Genomic DNA, 20090 nt, shown 5'->3' on the forward strand with positions numbered 1-20090 from the left:
ACTTTATAGTAAAACATAACTAGTCCATAAAACAGAGTATTTCAATACCTCCTCTACAGTATATGTTATGGTGGTTTTTTCCAACACATATTGAGGATGTTGTTTAGAACATCCTATTAATCAATTAAATAATAGTTAAGAATAAGTGGCCAATGTAGAAGGAAGAGGACTCATAAAAGAGACTAGCTGTTATGTACTAGTTCTGATTCACAAAGGAAGACTTAAGGGTTTAAGAGCCTTAGAAGAGCAGGACACAGTGACAAAGCCATTCCGGAGGCTTAGCTGGAAGGATCACTTGAGCCTAGGAGTTCAAATCCAGCCTGGGCAACATAGCAAGATCAAGTCTCTTTAAACACAAACACACACACCCACATACACACACCTGAGAAGAAAGTGAACATATTATCTCAAAGCCTTTAAGATACTTCACAATGTCTAAAGTCTAGTCTGCATTGTCCAATGATAGCCACCAACCACATTTTGCTACTAAACACTTAAAATGTGGCCAGCGTGACTGAGAAATTCAAGTTTTGATTAATTGAAATTTAAGTTTAAAAACAGAAGCAGGGGTGTGTCCTTATAAAGGGGCAGCACAAAGGAGCCTTGGGGTTTTGGAACAGTTCTGTATCTTGATTGTAGTGGTGGTTACATGAATTTACACATATGAAAAAATTGCACAGAACTACACAAACACACACACACGAGCATGTAAAACTGGTGAAGTCTAAATAAACTCAATGAATTGTACCAATGTTAATTTCCTGGTTTTGATATTGCACTATACTGCACTATATATTACTATATAATATTTAAGATGTTAACACTGTAGAAAATTGAGTGAAAGAGGCACAAGACCTCCCTGTAATTTCTGAATGGAAAAAAAATTTTAAAGCAGCAGTGTAAAATACTTTTCCATTAAACACAATTTCATTGTTTTGATAGAACTGTATTTCACTGCAACCACTGCATCACATAAAATATTACTGTTGTACTGTCAAGCACTCAACAGGCACAAATGTCATTTCTAGTATTTCATATAATACATTGCCAAACCAGTCAGTGTCAACAGACTGATTCCATCATGATTTTTTCTCCAGACTGATTCTATCACAGTTTTCTTTCCTCTAAGCACTAATATAACACTGTAATGTGTTTATTTGAATATTTTATGCATAGAGCACAAGTTATGGTGATACCCACATAAATGGTAATAGGTAAATTGAAATACTTATTTTAGTTATGATATTATTCTTTTTCTAGATTAAGAAAATATGTACAAATTTTAAAATTTAAAACAAAGCATACTATTGATACAGTCAAGTAAAGATGGAGAAGCTGGTAGTACCACTGAAAGAGCAAAGGTAAAAAAGACTAGAAGAAAGCATGTCACAAATTTCACAATCAATGGCAGCTGCAATTTGCTACAACGGGGCAAAACAAAAAAAGCTGCTTGCTTGTTGTATACAAAACTTTTTTTTTTTTTTTTTTGAGATGAAGTTTCGCTCTTGTTGCCCAGGCTGGAGAGCAATGGCGCGATCTCGGCTCACTGCAACCTCCGCCTCCCGGGTTCAAGTGATTCTCCTTCCTCAGCCTCCCAAGTACCTAGGATTACAGGCACCCGCCACCACACCCAGCTCATTTTTGTATATTTAGTAGAGACAGGGTTTCACCATGTTGACCAGGCTGCTCTTGAACTTCTGACCTCAGGTGATCCACCCGCCTTGGCCTCCCAAAGTGCTCGGATTACAAGCGTGAGCCACCGCACCTGGCTACAAAACATTTTTTAAGACAATAAAGTGAACAATATTAAGGGACATTTTCAGCAAATACATTAAGAATTTGATGCTTCCTGTGAAAAAAGAATTGACAAAATTAGTCACCTAGAATCCGAATTAAATGTCCAATAAAAAGTGTGATTTTAACAGGACCTGAACTTCTAACTTTCAATAACTTGGATTCTTGTATTTAAAAAAAACCCCTTTTTAAATGGAGAGCTAGCAAAAGAAGTGATTTTTAAATTTTCTTAAAAATTATAAGGAAAAGACATGTTTTTTAAAATGTAAAAGATCTTCAATGAGGCAACCACAGAAAACAGTCCACAGAATATAATATCTTTCTAACATCTATCAAAGATCAATTAATTCAATTTCTGGAAAATTGCAAATACTTTCCTTTTGTGTGTGTGTGTGTGTGTGTTTATTTTATGTACAAAGAGGCATCATGGTTTTGCATTAGGTAGATGCCTTGGATAACCCTTTCAAGGAAGATCACTTAGTCCAACTTAATGAAAACAATATCCTTCGCATACTGACGGAAACACTGGTGGCACATATTGAGGCCATATTTCCAGATCAGACCATGCTGGTTTGAGCAGACACGACAAAAGCAAGAATTCTGGCCGAATTTTCATCAGTGGCTCCAGTACAGCTGCTGGTGACCTATCTTGCTCTCAGGAGTGCGATGAGGTAAAGAGGCCAAATACTTTTCTTTAGCTGCAAATCATACTTTGGGTACATTTTTTTCTAAAGGGACTTCCAAATTCGCAAAGAAATATTATCAATTCACAGCCTAAAAAATCAATCTCACTGCACAGTTTTTGTCTGTTTTGCATAGATATTTTTAACCTTTCACATTTGTCAAAGAATTTCAGCAAGATATGAAAAAATAATTTTTATTACAACGAATAGTGTTCTAGTTCTATGTTAGGGGAAAAAAATCCAGATTCATTGGAGTTTTAAAACAAAAGACTGGCTGAGCACGGTGGCTTATGCCTGTAATCCCACCACTTTGGGAGGCCAAGGCGGGCAGATCATGAGGTCAAAAGTTCGAGACCAGTCTGACCAACATGGTGAAACCCCGACTCTACTAAAAATACAAAAATTAGCCCGACGTGGTGGTGTGCACCTGTAATCCCAGCTACTCAGGAGGCTGAGGCAGGAGAATCTCTTGAACCGTGGAGGCGGAGGTTGCAGTGAGCCAAGATCACGCCACTGCACTCCAGCCTGGGTGACAGAGTGAGACTCCATCTCAAAAAAAAAAAAAAAAAGACTAATGATTTCCTTATTGCTTCATTCCATCACGTGATAGATACCTGTGTTCAGTTTTTTTGCTGAAACATACTCTATAAAAAGTTTAATGAACATTGTTAAAAGTATTCAGTTTACATACATGCAGATACTATTAATTATTACTGGTTAATGGAACGGTTGAAAGAAACAGAAGACAATAAATATGATGAACTGATGAACTTATGTTCTTTGCCAATGCTCATTACTTGAATCTGGAAGGGTTTTAGAAAGATTTACTACATTGTTATCTTCAAGTCTTTGTTAAAACAAAAGAAATGCTTGCCAAATATTCAAATAATCAAAGATTTAAAAAGGCAAAAAACTTGTTTTCGTACTTACATCACACTGCACATGAACAAGATGTGTGTGTGTGTGTGTGTTTATTTGCCAAATACATATACACACAGAACTATTATGGACTAAATTGTATTCCTGCCCAAATTCATACGTTGAAGTCCTAGCCCCCAAGGTGACTAGATTTGGATATACAGGCATACTTCATTTTATTGTGTTTTGCTTTAATGTGCCTCACAGATAATGGTTTTTTGGGGTTTTCAAATTGAAGGTTTGTGGCAACCCTCCATTAAGCAAGTCTATGAGCACCATTTTGTCCAAGAGCATGTGCTCACTTCATATATCTGTCACATTTTGGCAATTCTTACAATATTTCAAACTTTTTCATGATTTTTGATGTTACCATTGTAATTGTTTTGAGATGCCATGAACCACACCCATGTAAGACAGTGAACTTAACAAATGTTGTGTGTGTTCTGACTAATCCACTAACCAGTCACCCCTTTCCCTCATACCCCTACCCTTTCCACTCACGTCTCTATCTCCTAGGGTTTCCCTATTCCCTGATACACAATACTGAAATTAGACCAACAAATAACCCTACAATAGCTTATACATGTTCAAGTGAAAGAGTCACACACCTCTCACTTTATATCAAAAGTTAGAAATGATCAAACTTAGTGATGAAGGCATGTCAAAGGCTCAGGTAAGTCAAAAACTGGACCTCTTGTGCCAGTTAGCCAAGTTTTGAATTCAAAGGAAAAGACTGGGTTTTTTTTGTTATGTTAACATTGCTTTAATTTCCTTATTTATTTACCTTTACTTTTTTTTTAACTTCTATATTAAGTTCAGGAGTACATATGCAGGTCTGTTATACAGGTAAACTTCTGTCATGGGGTTTTGTTGTAAAGATTATTGCATCACCTAGGTATTAGGCCTAGTACCCATTAGTTATTTTTCCTGTTCCTTGCCCTCCTCCCACCCTCCACCCTCCAATAGGCCCCAGTGTGTGTTGTTCCCCAGTATGTGTCATGTGTGTTCATCACTTAGCTCCCGCTTATAAGTAAGGACATGCAGTATTTGGTTTTCTGTTCCTGAGTTAGTTGGAAAAGTTCTTGAAGAAAATGAAAAGTGTATTAAAAGTGTATTACTGAACAGATGGATTATAAAGTAAAACAAGCTTATTTATGGAGAAAGTTTTGTTTTTTGTTTTGTTTTGTTTTTTTGAGATAAAGTCTTACTCTGTCACCCAGGCTGGAGTGCGATGGCATGATCTCAGCTCACTGCAATCTCCGCCTCCTGGGTCCAAGCAATTCTCTCACCTTAGCCTCCTGAGTAGCTGGAATTACAGGCACGTGCCACCATGCCCAGCTAATTTTGGTATTTTTAGTAAAGACAGTGTTTCCCTATGTTGACCAGGCTGATCTTGAACTCCTGACCTCAAGTGATCTGTCCGCCCCAGCCTCCCAAAGTACTAGGATTACAGGTGTGAGCCACCGTGCCTGGCAATTTATAGAGAAAGTTTGAGTGGTCTGTGTAGAAGCTCAAACCTACCACAACATTTTCTTAAAGCCAAAGCCTAATCCAGAGTAAGGCCTTAACTCTCTTCAATTCTATGAAGGCTCAGAGAGGTGAGGAAGCTGCAGAAGAAAAGGATGAAGCTAGGAGAGTTTGGTTCATGAAGTTTGAAGAAAAGAAGCTGTCTCCATAATATAAAAGCTCAAGGTGAAGCGGCAAGTGCCAATGGATAAGCTACAGCAAGTTATCCAGCAGACCTAGCTAAGATAACTGACAAAGGTCTCTATACTAAACAACAGATTTTTAGTGTAGACAAACTAGCCTTCTATTGGAAGATATGCCATCTTGAACTTTCATTTCTAGACAGAAGTCAATACTTGGCTTCAAAGCTTCAAACAACAGGCTGACCCTCTTGCTAGGGACTAATGCAGCTGGTGACTTTAAGTTGAAATCATGTTCATCAACCATTCCAAAAATCCTAGTGCCAGGCCGGGTGCGATAGCTCACACCTGTAATCCTAGCACTTTGGGAGGCCAAGGCAGGTGGACTGCTTGAGGCCCGGAGTTCGAGACCAGCCTGGGCAACATAGTGAAACCCCATCTCTACTAAAATTATAAAAATTAGCTGGGCATGGTAGCACACACCTGTAATCCCAGCTACTCAGGAGGCTGAGGCAAGAGAATCGCTTGAACCCGGGAGGCAGAGGTTACAGTGAGCCGAGATCATGCCACTATACTCCAGCCTAGGCAACAGAGTAAGACTTGTCTCAAAAAAATTCCCAGGGCCTTAAGAATTATGCTAAATCTACTCTGCTTGTGCTCTAGAGATGGGATAAAGCCTGGATGGCAACACATCCACAACAGCATGGTTTTTCAGGATATTTTTCAAAAACAGCATGTCTTATTTTGTTTTTTGAGACAGACTCTTGCTCTGTTACCCAGAAGTGCAGTGACGTGAACACAGCTCACTGCAGCCTCCAGCTGGGCTCAACTGATCCTCCTGCCTCAGCTTCCCAAGTAGCTGGGACTACAGGCACATGCCACTATGCCTGGTTAATTTTTTATTTTTTTAGTAGAGGCCAGGTATCACTATGTTACCCAGCCTGGTCTTAAACTCCTGGCCTCAAGCAATTCTCTTACCTTGGCCTTCCAAAGCTCTTGGATTACAAGTGTGAGCTACCATGCCCAGCCAATAGCATGGTTTACTGAATATTTTAAGGTCTCTGTTGAGACCTACTGCTCAGAAAAAAAGATTTCTTTCAAAATATTACTGCTTACTGGCAATGCACCTGGTCGCCCAAGAACTCTGATGGACACAAGCAAGGAGATTAATGCTGTTTTCATGCCTGCTAACACACCATCCATCTGTAGCCTATGAATCAAGGAGTAATTTTGACTTTCAAGTCTCATTATTCAAGAAATAAAATTAAAGCTGCCACAGTGATTCCTCTGATGGATCTGAGCAAAGTAAACTGAAAATCTTCTAGAAAGGATTCACCATTCTACATGTCATTAAAAGCATTCACAATTCATGGGAGGAGGTCAAAATAGCAAAATTAACAGGAGTCTGGAAGAAGTTGATTCCAACCCTCATGACTTTGAGGGGTTTAAGATTTCAGTTAAAGAAGTAACTGCCGATATACTAGAAATGGCAAGAGAGCCAGAATCAGTAATAGAGCCTGAAGATATAACTAAATTGCTGCAACCTCATGATAAAACCTGAATAGATGAGGAGTTGTTTCTAGCGGATGAACAAAGAAAGTGGTTTCTTGAGACAGATTCTACTGCTGGTGAAGATGCTGTGAACATTGTTTAAATGACAACAAAGGATTTAGAACAGTCCATAAATTTAGTTGATAAAGCAGTGGCAGGGTGAGAAGAATGACTCCTATTTTGAAAAAAGTTCAACTAGGGGTAAAATGCTATCAAACAGCACTGCATGTTACTGAGAAATCTTTCAAGAAGGGAAGTCAATTGATAAGGCAAGCTTCATTGTTGTCCTATTTTAAGAAATTGACACCAGCCATCCAACCTTCAGCAACCACCATCCTGATCAGTCAGCAGCCATCAACATTGAGGCAAGACACTCCACCAACAAAAAGATTATGACTCACTGAAGGCTCAGATGATCGTTAGCACTTTTTAATAATAATATATTTTTAAAGTAAGGTATGTACACTTTTTAGACATAATGCTATAGCACACTTAATAGACTACAATACAGTGTAACTCTAACTTTTATATGCACTGGGAAACCAAAAAATTTGTGGGACTTGCTTTATTGGGATACTACTTTATTGCAGTGGTCGAAAACCAAACCCGCAATATCTCTGAGTATGCTAGTAGTCCCTTTAAGGAGGTAATTAAAGTTACATGAGATCATAAGGGTAGAGTCCTGATCCAATACAACTGGTGTCTTCATAAGAGAAAGAGACACCAGGATGCAAATGCAGAGAAAAAGCCATGCAAAGACACATCAAGAAGGCCATCTGCAAGATAAGAGAGGCTTCAGGAAACACCAAACCTACCAATACCAGAAGAGCAATGAAGATCAGGAGAACTTAAAACTATGTCATTCAAAAAATAAAAATGTTTACACTGGTGATAAGATGTAGGGGAAATAACAGCAACTGTAAAGAATTTGAAAATCCATCATGTGTAATAGGAATTAGACTCATTCTATATGTCTCCACACTATAAAAACAGCATCAATAAAGTAGACATTACAGGGTAGCATATTGTGACAAACTTTTAAAATAACTACCCTAAAGATTTAATTTGCAAAATTAGCATTTTTGTAGTAGTATTTAAGAGTACAGGTAAGAAATGTGAGTTTTAAAAAACAAAACAAAACAAAAACCTGCCTGGTACTCAGAACTGCCCAGGGGCGGGATAAAATGCCTCAAGTTCTCTCTCACTGAAGGTGTTCAGATTGGCTATCTGACCAATTGATGGAATATTATAGAGGAGATTCAGGCATCTGAGATACTTGGACCAAATCATCTCTCCAATTCCTTCTAATCTTTGGATGCTTTGTTTACAACTTAATTTATATCTAATGAAAACAAAATTGTATTCCTCCCCAAGGGGAGGATCTGGGAACAAGAAAAACTACCTTGGATTTCCGAAGTTTATGCGAGCCTTAGGATTTTTTCTTCTCTGCTCTCATCAAAACTATAGAAAAGTCCTTGCTTTACATATAAATTATTTATATATAAATATACAGTATATGACTGCCAGGAAGGCCCACAAACAATAGGAGCATTTCTTTTTTACTTTACCCACAGCAGGAATGGTTAGCCAGGCTATTCAATATGACAACCGAAAAAAGCACAAAGAAGGTAAGTCAAATAGACTTAAAAAAAAAAAAAAAAGCAGTACTGAAACACAAGAGACTTCACTTTTAATGGTACAATAACCAAAAACACGATTTAAGGAATACAGAAACTGGCTGTTTCTAGTGTGAATACACAAAGATCAACAGGCTGAAATACAATTTACTTCCCATGTTAAACCAAGTTTGTTTTTATCAGATTAATAGGGGTTTCCATAGAAATATGTAAAACAACACTTGGTTCATCTCTTCTTCTCCTGTAATTAAAGTACGAGTTCCAATTTGTGATGGTACTGGGAGTCCAGTGAGAGAAGTGCATCCTAGAATTCAACTAAAATAATAATACAAATACAGAATCTGGGGTACCACTGATGGCCCTACTTGTCAATACAGTGCAGAAAAGGAATGCAAAATAGGCAAAAAACAAGACGGCAACTCCTTTGCCCCTATGGCACAATTTACCCACTTCTGAGCCTACTTTCTCACACATTATAGGCATTTCTACTTAAAAATAATATTTACTTTTAAAAACAATATTTACTTTTCCAAAATATAAAAACACTGCCTTGGAGATACATACCTAGAAGCTGTTTCTGGAGCACTTCTAGTACCAGTCTGATCTTTGTAAAAACTTCAGATGGTGATGGATATTCCAAGTTAGTCATTATAGATTCAAAACGAATAACTATGTTAGGCTGGCTTTCTATCACAGCGTGAAGGGATGGACAAGATGCCAGAGGCCTAAGGATATACTTCAGCAGCATCTGACCTGAAAAATCATATGAACATTCACCAAAAAATCACTGTAAGACACTTCTAGGCCAGGCACTGTGGCTCACATCTGTAATCCCAGCACTTTGGCAGGCCGAGGCAGGTGGATCATCTGAGGCCAGGAGTTCAATACCAGCCTGGCCAACATGGTGAGATCCCATCTCTACTAAAAAATACAAAAATTAGCCAGGCGTGGTGGCAGGCACCTGTAATCCCAGCTACTCGGGAGGCTGAGGCAGGACAATTGCCTGAACCCAGGAGGTAGAGGTTGCAGTAAGCTGAGATCATGCCCATCGCAGTCCAGCCTAGGTGACAAAAGTGAAACTCCATCTAAAAAAAAAAAAAAAACTTCTAAAAAGTAAACCTGTCAAAAAAAAATATGAATCTTTGAACCTAACAACCAAAATACATATACCATGACATTATACACCAACCATTATGCAGTGTAGGTTTTACCACTGAAGTTTCCCAGATTGTCTACAGATTTTTATTTAAATTATTCAAAAACCAAATAAAATAGGAACAGTTTAAAAAAAAAAAAAACCCAATCCCTTAATAAAAAGGATAATATTTATGACAATTCCCTTTCATGAATCAAGAGGCCAAACCCTATATTAATACTCTCCAGAGAATATTTTATCATCTTTTCTGTCTTCCCTTTAATACTAGGCCTTAGGAGATTTTGTGTAAATGAAACAAAGTAGCACGCCTTACCAAATGATTTAAGCTTGCTGTGTAGTTCTCCAAGAACAGAAAATGCCAAGAGGACAGAACTGATGGGTGGCATAGGGGTCTTCTCCTCTTTGTGTGATTGTTCAGTGTATAAATGAAGTTCAGTTTGTAGGTAAGATTCCAAACTGCTGGTATCTAAGAAAAAGGAAGAAAAACATCAGCTGTCTCACCAATATGAGATGTTCCCACTTCTATTCCTCAGAGTTCATTCTCTGATATTTCCAATGCAGTTCTATTACAATATACTCCTAATGCAACCAAATATGAATTATGACATACATGTCCTTGGCATCACTGTAAAAAAGGAAATGACTTTTCGAGGTCAGGTGAGGGGACTCATGTCTGTAATCCCAGCACATTGGGAGGCCGAGGTGGGAGAATCACTTGAGCCCAGGAGTTCAAGACCAGCCTGGGCAACGGAGTGAGACCCTGTCTCTAATAAAAAATTTAAAAATTCATCAGGCGTGGTAGCACGCACCTGTGGTCACAGCTACTGGGGGCAGGGTGGGAGAAGTAGGTGGGGCTGAGGCAGGAGGATCGCTTCAGCCCAGGAGTTTGAGACTGCAGTCAACTATGCTTGAGCTATTGCACTCCAGCCTGGGTGACAGAGCGAGACCCTGTTTCAAAAAAAAAAAAAAAAAAATGAGGTCCTAGTTTCACAGACCTTACTTTCTATGTTCTTTCTGCCAAACAAGTTTAACAAGTAGGGTGTGTTATAACAAATAATTCAACACACCTGCCCTCCTCTCTTAACTAATATTCTACTTGAGAACAGAATCTAAAATTTTCTGGATAACTCCCTTCAAATACTGATATACATACACATATGTACATGTGTCTATGTACACACATAAGTACATAATGAATTTGTAGGCCAAAGTGGATATAGGAAAGGGAACAGGGGAGACAGTTTCTCCTGAAATACACTAAATTTCAAAATCCAATGTTGGAAAATACACCAGGTACAATAGCATGTCCTTTAAATACAGCCTCTGAAGTTTTACTCTCAGGGCAAACAACACACCAAAGAGGGCTCATACCCAGAGGTAGGCAGAAAGGCTGAGAGCCAAGTAGCATAAATCAAAGCCAAGGCAGAAGTAATCCCATTTCTTCACCTTGCAAAGCACTCCCTAGCTCATTATTTTCCCCAAGGACTAGAAAGAAATTGAACAAAACCCCTCCTCTACCCTCAAGCCTACTGATTCATCTTCTTTCCTAAGCAAGAGAGAGAAAGGGTAGATAGCTCCTCTACACTTTCCAGCCAAGATAAACTGCTGGGATTAGGGCTGTCAGGAACGAGCACGTCCTACAAGGCAATGGAAACAATGTGGTGGCAAATTGCTACCTCCTCTAGCACACTCTCACCACATGACCCCAACTACCCTATCATCTTTTCTCACATTTCTAGGGAACGGGACAGCTAAGAGGGATGTAAGGGAAGCAAGGGGAGGGCACTTTAGGGACTCAGATGAGCTGGTCCTAAGTAAGCATCTTGCTAACATGAGCACTCAATACAGATATGGAAGATTATGAATGAACCCTCATCTACCAACACAAAACTGTAGAGTATATTCAGACACTACACTGGTTCAGGCAGATGAAGCAAAGCAGTCCACCTGAGGTCAGCAGCACCTTTTGATGGTGGGAGCTTCCATACAATCAGCTTCTGCCACTCTTCTCCAAGGTGATAAAGTATGTTCTGTTTCTGTATTGTGAGCTCCATGCTGAGAGATTTCAATATTTTTAAATCAAAGCATTTTCTGGATTTTAATAACTTCAAGCATTTCTGTGCCTGGTAATGAAATGAAATCACTGTTAAACATTCAATCTGGACTCAGGGCAATTAGAATATATTTGCATAATGATAAATAATACAAAATTTACTGAGAACAAGAAGAGCACTTATTGCGCATGCTTTGGGGAAAGCATTTAGTACCTCTTCCAGATGCTGAGCACCAGTGACATATTTCTTCTCTGTTAATGCACAATTATATTCTTCAATAGCAGTGGAAAACTGAAAAGTTAAGTATGGTATTTTATACATCCTATTATTTCAAGTCTGTTTGCTTTTAAAATATTAAGAAATGCTCCCACTTTCCCTCCCTCTTCCCCCTCTAAAAAAAAAAAGAAGAAAAGAAAATATGAAGACAAAAAAAACTCATTATAGTCAGGAGATAGCCATTGAATAATGAGACCTTCCCACCACCAAAATACTAAGGTTCAAGTTGAGTTTACTGACCTCCTGCAACTGTTTAAGCAAACTTAGGACAACTGAGTCTCTTTCCAACTGCTGCTTTAAGTCTGTAAATTCACCAGTTGACACATGAAGATCCCGGCAGACCTAATTCACACACCAAAGACAAGTACTTTTAAGCTATACCATACCTAAGAAATAAAACATTTTCAGCAAATCAATAAGCTTTACTAGGTCAACATAATTCATGTTGAAATTTAAATGCTAGTTAAGACTGGAATAAAAATCACAGAATGTAGTAGGAAGATACCCTAGAGGTCCAACTAGTCCAAACCTTTATCCTATTGCAAGAATACCCATTTCTTTCAACATAATATCCTCAAGTCACCATCTATTCTTAATTTAAACAGGTATCTTTCATCAGAGAGCTCATCCACCTGGATTACTAGAAAGGTATCCCCACTGCCAAGTGATAACTCATTTTAGAGTCAGACAGCTCTATTAGGATTTTTTTTTTTAAATGAAACAGGGTCTCACTCTGTTGTCCAGGTTGAAGCACAGTAGTGCAATCTCAGCTCACTGTAGCCTCAACTTCCCTAGAATCAAGCGATCCTCCCACCTTAGCCCTACTGAGTAGCCAGAACTACAGGCACGCACCACCATGCCTGGCTAATTTTTGTATTTTGTGATAAAGATGGAGTTTCACTATGTTGTCCAGGCTGGTCTTGAACTCCTGGACTCAAGCGATCTGCCCACCTTGGCCTCCCGAAGTGCTGAGATTGCCGGCATGAGCCACTGCACCTTGTCAGAAAGATTTAATATTGAGGCAGAATCTACCTCTCATTCTGTCCCACCTTATCAAATGACTTTACATGATCAATTATTCCGTCTCCTAAAATCTCCAATTAACCTCTCCCTAATTTATCTTCACTCATTCGTGAAATATATATTGACTGAATACCTGTAAGTGTATGGCTTATCCCATCAAATTTAAATATGTTAAAATTTCTCCCATCTTTTGGAAAAATTTCCCTCCACCTCACCAACCACCCTATTGCTCAGCAACTGCTTTATTTTTCTCCTCCCTCTCACAAACAGCTTCCTGAAAGAGTGATCTATATTCACTGTCTTTACATTCTCACCTCTCAGTCACTCTATACCTCACTGTGATCTGGTTCCTAACTGTTCTTGCCAAAAAAAAAACAAAAACAAAAAAACACTAAACTCCTCATTGCTAAATCCAAAGCATACATTACTAGTACAGTCGTGTGTCACTTAGCAATGGGAACACATTCTGAGAAATGCATTGTTAGGTGATTTTGATGTCATGCAAACATCATAGAGTGTACTTACACAAACCTAGATGGTATGTCCTACTATGTACCCAGGCTACATAAAACTATTGCTCCCAGGCTATAAACCCTTACAGCATGTCAGTGTACCACTTACACAATGGTAAATATTTGTGTATCTAAACACAGAAAACATACAGTAAAAATACAGCATAAAAATGGTACACCTGTACAGGGCACTTACCATGAATGGAGGTTGCAGGACTAGAAGTTGCTCTGAGTGAGTCAGTGGGTGAGTGGTGAGGTAATGTGAAGGCCTAGGACATTAGTGTACTCTACTGTCGCCTTTATAAACATACATTTAGGTAACGCTAAATTTATTTTTAAAGATTTTCTTTCTTCAATAATAAATTAACATTATCTTACTATAACATTTTTACTTTATAAACTTTTTAACTTTTTTTTCTTTTTTTTGAGGAGTCTCACTCTGTCACCCAGCTGGAGTGCAGTGGCACAATCTTGGCTCACCGCAACTGCCACCTCCTGGGTTCAAGCAATTCTCCTGCCTCAGCCACCCAGGTAGCTGGGATTACAGGTGTCCACCACCATGCCCAGCTAATTTTTGTATTTTCAGTAGAGGTGGGGTTTTATCATGTTGGCCAGGCTGGTCTCGAACTCCTGACTTCAAGTGATCTGCCTGCCTCAGCCTCCCAAAGTGCTGGGATTACAGGTGTGAGCCACTGCACCTAGCTAAACTTTTTAACATTTTGACTCTTGTAATAACACAGCTTAAAATGCAAACACACTATACGCTGTACAAAAATATTTTGTGTGTTTTTATTTCTTCTAAAAAAAAAATGGGATACATGTGCAGAACATGTAGGTTTGTTACACAGGTATAGATGTGCCATGGTGGTTTGTTGCACCTATTAACCCGTCTTCTAAGTTCCCTACCCTCACCCCTCACCCCCCAATAGGCCCTGGTGTGTGTTGTTCCCCTCTTTGTGTCCATGTGTTCTCATTGTTCAACTCCCACTTATGAGTGAGAACATGCAGTGTTTGGTTTTCTGCTCCTGTGTTAGTTTGCTGAGGATGATGGCTTCCAGCTTCATCCATGTACCTGCAAAGGATATGCTCTCATTCCTTTTTATGGCTGCATAGTATTCCATGGTATATATGTACCACATTTTCTTTATCCAGTCTATCAGTGATGGGCATTTGAGTTGGTTCCATGTCTTTGCTATTGTAAACAATGCTGCAATAAACATATGTGTGTATGTGTCTTCATAGTAGAATGATTTATATTCCTTTGGGTATATACCCAGTAATGGGACTGCTGGGTCAAATGGTATTTCTGATTCCAGATCCTTGAGGAATCAGCATACTGTCTTCCACAAAGGCTGAACTAATTTACATTCCCACCAACAGTGTAAAAACGTTCCTATTTCTCCACATCCTCTCCAGCATCTATTGTTTCCTGACTTTTTAATAATCGCTATTCTGACTTGCATGAGATGGTATCTCATTGTGGTTTTGATTTGCATTTCTCTGATTCAGTGATGTTGAGCTTTTTTTCATGTTTGTTGGCCACATAAATGTCTTCTTTTGAGAAGTGTCTGTTCATATCCTTTGCCCACTTTTTGATGGGGTTGTTTTTTTCTTCTAAATACGTTTAAGTTCCTTGTAAATTCTGGATATTAGACCTTTGTCAAATGGGTAGATTGCAAAAATTTTCTCCCATTCTGTAGATTGCCTGTTCACTCTGATGATAGTTTCTTTTGCTGTGCAGAAGCTCTTTAGTTTAATTAGATCCCATTTGTCAATTTTGGCTTTTATTGCAGTTGCTTTTGGCATTTTTGTCACAAAGTCTTTGTCCATGCCTATGTCCTGAATGGAACTGCCCAGGTTTTCTTCTGGGGTTTTTATGGTTTTGGGTTTTACATTTAAGTCTTTAATCCACCTTGAGTTAATTTTTGTATAAGGTATAAGGAAGGGATCTGGTTTCAGTTTTCTGCATATGGCTAAACAGTTTTCCCAGCACCATTTTACTGAATAGGAGATTCTTTCCCCATTGCTTGTTTTTGTCAGGTTTGTCAAAGATCAAATGGTTGTAGAAGTGTGGTGTTATTTCTGAGGCCTCCGTTCTGCTCCATTGGTCTATATGTCTGTTTTGGTACCAGTACCATGTTGTTTTGGTTACTGTAGCCTTGTAATATAGTTTGAAGTCAGGTAATGTGATGCCTCCAGCTTTGTTCTTTTTGTTTAGGATTGTCTTGTCTATATGGGTCTTCTTTGATTCTATATGAAAACTAAAACAGTTTTTTTCTAATTCTGTGAAGAATGTCAATGGTAGTTTGATGGACCAGCATTGAATCTATAAATTGCTTATGGCCATTTTCATGATACTGATTCTTCCTATCCATGAGAATGGAATGTTTTTCCATTTGTTTGTGTCCTCTCTTATTTCCTTGAGCAGTGGTTTGTAGTAAAAATAGTTTATTTATATTTGTCTTCTATAAGCTTTTTTCTATTTTAAAGTTTTTGTTTTAACTTTGTAAACTTTCCTGTTAAACACTAAGACACAAACACGCACATTAGCCTAGCCCTATGAAGTCAGGATTATCAATAGGTGACAGGAACTTTTCAGCTCCACTATAATCTCACGGGACCACACTTGTATATGTGGTCTGTTGTTGACTGAAATGTATTTAACAGTACTGTGTTAACTTTCCTTCCTTCTGAAACATTCTTTCCCTTAGTTCCATGATACCATTCTCTACTGATTTTCCTCTTAGTTCTCTAGCCCTTCCTTTTTCACTTTCTTTTGGGAGCTTCATTTTCTGACCACTCCATATATATTGATACTCCTTTCTTCCTGATTGTCTTCTTATTCCAAACCAGTGGTCTTTAACAGGAAGTGATTTTGCCCCATCCTCAACCAGGGACATGTGGCAATGTCTGAAGACAGTGGCTGCCACTGGTTGTCACCATGAGAGAGTTCTATTCACATCTAGCGAACAGAGGCCAGGGATACTGCTAACACGATACGATGTACAGGACAGACCTCCACAACAAAGAATTATCCAGCCCAAAACATCAATAGTGACAAGGGTGAGAAACCCTGCTTTATATACTCTTTCTGGGCAATCTTGTCCATTCCCATGGCTTCAATTACTAAGTGCTGCTATCTCAAGTCCACATTATTTTCCTCACCTCCAAACATGTACATGGGTAAGATGATGTGGAAACTGTCCACTAAAATCCATTCTTCTTTTTTCCATATTAATAGCACCCAACCAGATTATATATTTTAGCCTCCTTCACAGTTGGGTGAGACCATGTCTAAGATCTTACCAATTACTAACAATAGTAATGTGTACCATTTCCAACTCTGAGTCCTAAGAAAATAGATGTGGCCCCTACATGCCCTCTCTTTTCCCTTTATCTCCAGCTATGACCTGGATACCAGAAGAGACCAGATTGAATCACGTAAATAATGACAAAACCCTAAGAGTAATACTTCTCAAACTGTAATGCATATACATATCATTCAGTGACTCTCAGTAAAATGCAGATTCTGATTCAGTGGGTCTAGATTGAGGCCTGAGATCCTGCATTTCTAATAAGCTATCAGGTACTGCCAAAACTGCTGTTCTACAGACTTTTGAAAGACAATTCTCTAGAGGTCTCTCACATATTTGCACCATCTTACAAGTAAGGCAATTACTGTCTTTAGTTCTGGGCTATCTTTTCAAGAACGTCTATATAGTAAACAGCCTTGGAAGGCAGAGATGGTGTCTCCCTCCAAAGCAAAAGGGAGGTATGCTTGCTACCCATTAAAAAGATTCAGGTTCCTTAAACTCAGGAGTCCTTTTCTATTAATATAAAGCAATCCACTGCACAATGTCCTACAGGAAGCAGGACTGGGCAACTGATACAAAAATGCTGATACTGCTGTAAGTAATAAACTGTCCTTCATCTCACACCAAGGAGACTCATGTCTTCTACAAAAATCCATGAAACTTTCCAGGAATGGTGACTCAAGCCTGTAATCCCAGCACTTTGTGAGGCTGAAGAAGGAGAACTGCTTGAGCCCAGAAGTTCGAGACCAGCCTGGGCAACATTGTGAGACCCTGTCTCTACAAAAAAATTTAGCTGGGCATGGTGGCTTGTACCTGTAGCCCCAGCTACCCGGGAGGGTGGGGTGAGATAATCAACTGAGCCCAGGAGGTTGAGGCTGCAGTGAGCCATGACTGTGCCATGGGCAACAGAGTGAAACTGTCTCAAAAAAATAAAAAACAAGAATTTTTTTTTAATTTTTAAAAATTAAAAAAAAAAAAAATCCATGAGGCCAGGTGCAGTGGCTCACGCCCGTAATCCCAGTTACTTTGAGAGGCAGAGGTCGGTGGATTACTTGAGGCCAGGAGTTTGAGACCACTCTGGCCAACATGATGAAACCCTATCTCTACTAAAAATACAAAAATTAGCCAGGCATGATGGCACATGCCTGTAAATCCCAGCTACTCAGGAGGCTGACACAGGAGAATTGCTTGAACCCAGGAGCCAGAGGTTGCAATGAACCTAGATCACACCACTGCACTCCAGCCTGGGCAACAGAGTAAGAGTGCGTCTCAAAAAAAATGTAAAAACAAAATCTATGAAACTTTAGCAGGCTAACTTACTGACTTTCAAGAAAGTTAAAATCCTAGATCCCCTTCAATTCTTGACACACACTATGCTAGAATAGCTGGGCCCTAGATTGTAGAATCAGCCTGCTTACTAAAGTACTATGATTTTTAAGTATCTTGTTTGAGCCACTGCATTTCAAGGTATCTCTTTTTATTTATTGTTTTTTTTTACAACAGTCTAGCCTTCACCTTAATATAATCCAACTGTCTGTGAAAGTTCATTTGATATCCCATAGGCACCTTAAATTTAAACTCCTCAAATCTCTCACAAAAACCTGCTCTTTCTCTAGACTGTCTCAGTGAATGGAATGAAACCATGACCTAGTTCCCCAGTTATCCTTGACTCCTACATCCTTCACTCCCCACATTAACAAGTCCCAAATATCCTCTCTGAAATGTCACTAGGATCCATCAATTTTTCTCCATCCCCACTGCCACTGACTTTAGGGCAAATCACCACCCTTTTTTTCCTCGATTATTTTAACTGCCTCTGAATATTTTAACTGCCTTCTCATATCCTGGACTCATTTCCCTCAAGTTCTTTCTTCAAACTGCAAGCAGAATAGCATTCCTGAAATTCAAATCTGATGTCACTCTCTTGCTTAAACCTCTACGGGTTCCACAGTGCCATCAAGATAACGTCCACACTAACTTTATCATGTTACTACTAACCTGATATGCAAGGTCTTTGCTTACCTTTCTAATTCATCTTATGTTCCTTCCCACCACAATCTCTAAATATTTGTCTTATGCAATACTTGTAGCTCCCCAAAAGTGACCTCTCTCCATTACCTCCATGCCTCTGCCTAAAATTAACATTTATGGCTACTTACAACACTCTTCCTTCCCCTGTTGCCTATCACTTCCTGTCTTGGTTTGGATGTCATTTCCTATAGTAATCCATCCTTACCTATATCTCCTCTCTCTAACTGTATTACTCCTATTTATTGTTATGTCACACTATTATTATCAGGTATGAGATTCACACCTTGAAATAAAAACATTCTTATTCAGCAACTATCACAGTACCCGGCACCTTTTAAGTGCACAACAAATACACCAAATGCCTGAATAAACTTCTAACATACACCTATTGAAAAAAAATTCTCTATTACCAACCATAAATTTGAATATTTCTCCCATATGACAGAACTTCAAATATTGAAAGTGTTTCTTCCCAAGATGTTTACATCCCCAGTTTATTTCACAGTTCTTCAAATGGTACAGTGTTCTGGGCTAAACATTCTCATCCAGACCAGCCATCTTTCAAAATACAACAACCAAAACTAAATGAATTCCAACAGCCAGGATGTGGCCAGCAAAAGGTACAGAAAGCCAATTACTGTCTTGTTCCAGACACTTCATTTCTAATAGCACAGTCTAATATTGCACTATTGATACTGACTCCCTAATCAATCAACTAATTACAAATACACTCTGGGGATATTTTTTGTACTGTGCCAGAGGTGCAAAATAACAGACTGATCCACTCGCTTTGGCCACCACAAAGTGCTGGGGTTACAGGCGTGATGCACCGGGCCTGGTCAAGTTTTCTTCCATAAAAAATAAGTTATTTAAATTACACTTCTGGAAAATACTTCTATTTCAGAATTGAAGTCACCCTACAATCATTTAGTTCAATCACCATTTATCAAACAGAAAAGTGAGGGTTTAAAAAGTTGTACACAATTAAGCTGTCTTAGGAATCAGGAAGCTGAACCACCTCCCTACAAACCTACCCAATTTAACAACTTATCCTTACCTCACTCTCTATCCTGGATTTCAGCAGGTCGATGTCTTCAGATAGCTTATCCACCTGGGTAATCAGGCCCTGCGCACTCTGCATGCTAGGCAGGAATTCACTGTACTTCTTGCTAATCATATTGCACACCTCACCCTAAAATACAAAACAGAATTACAATAAAAGACAATGAAATGAGTAGAAAACTCTGATAAAAATATATTCATCTTCCACGAGGCATTTTCCATGTTAGAACCTTCTTGCCAATTGCCCACAACCATTCACTTTCCTTCCAGCCAATGAGTTTCTTTCAAAAACACATTTCTCCCACCATGAGGGGTCTCATAACACTATTAGGGTGAAAGAAGACAACAATATCAAACATCACTATGTACTCCAAGAATATGTACAACTATTACTGGTCGATTAAAACATTAATTAAAAGAAAAGACTATGATC

General features: G+C 38.8%; 1 protein-coding gene and 1 pseudogene across 2 annotated transcripts in view; both read right to left on the minus strand.

Annotated features, from left to right (window-relative positions):
• Positions 1–20090, minus strand: part of ZW10 (zw10 kinetochore protein) — a 41071-nt gene that overhangs the window by 15889 nt on the left and 5092 nt on the right. The window contains exons 3-8 of one of the 2 annotated variants that reach the window (XM_033204904.1): positions 19653–19787; positions 11956–12057; positions 11653–11730; positions 11349–11508; positions 9699–9851; positions 8794–8982 (exon numbers count right to left, since the gene is read on the minus strand). In XM_033204904.1, coding sequence (XP_033060795.1) covers positions 8794–8982; positions 9699–9851; positions 11349–11508; positions 11653–11730; positions 11956–12057; positions 19653–19787 — 817 coding nt within the window. The remainder of the gene's footprint in view (positions 1–8793; positions 8983–9698; positions 9852–11348; positions 11509–11652; positions 11731–11955; positions 12058–19652; positions 19788–20090) is intronic. The other variant, XM_033204906.1, reaches the window with a different exon arrangement.
• LOC117080514 lies at positions 2194–8712 on the minus strand (annotated as a pseudogene).

This window comes from Trachypithecus francoisi, unplaced genomic scaffold, assembly GCF_009764315.1.
Source record: "Trachypithecus francoisi isolate TF-2019V2 unplaced genomic scaffold, Tfra_2.0 Lachesis_group8, whole genome shotgun sequence".
NCBI lineage: Eukaryota > Metazoa > Chordata > Mammalia > Primates > Cercopithecidae > Trachypithecus > Trachypithecus francoisi.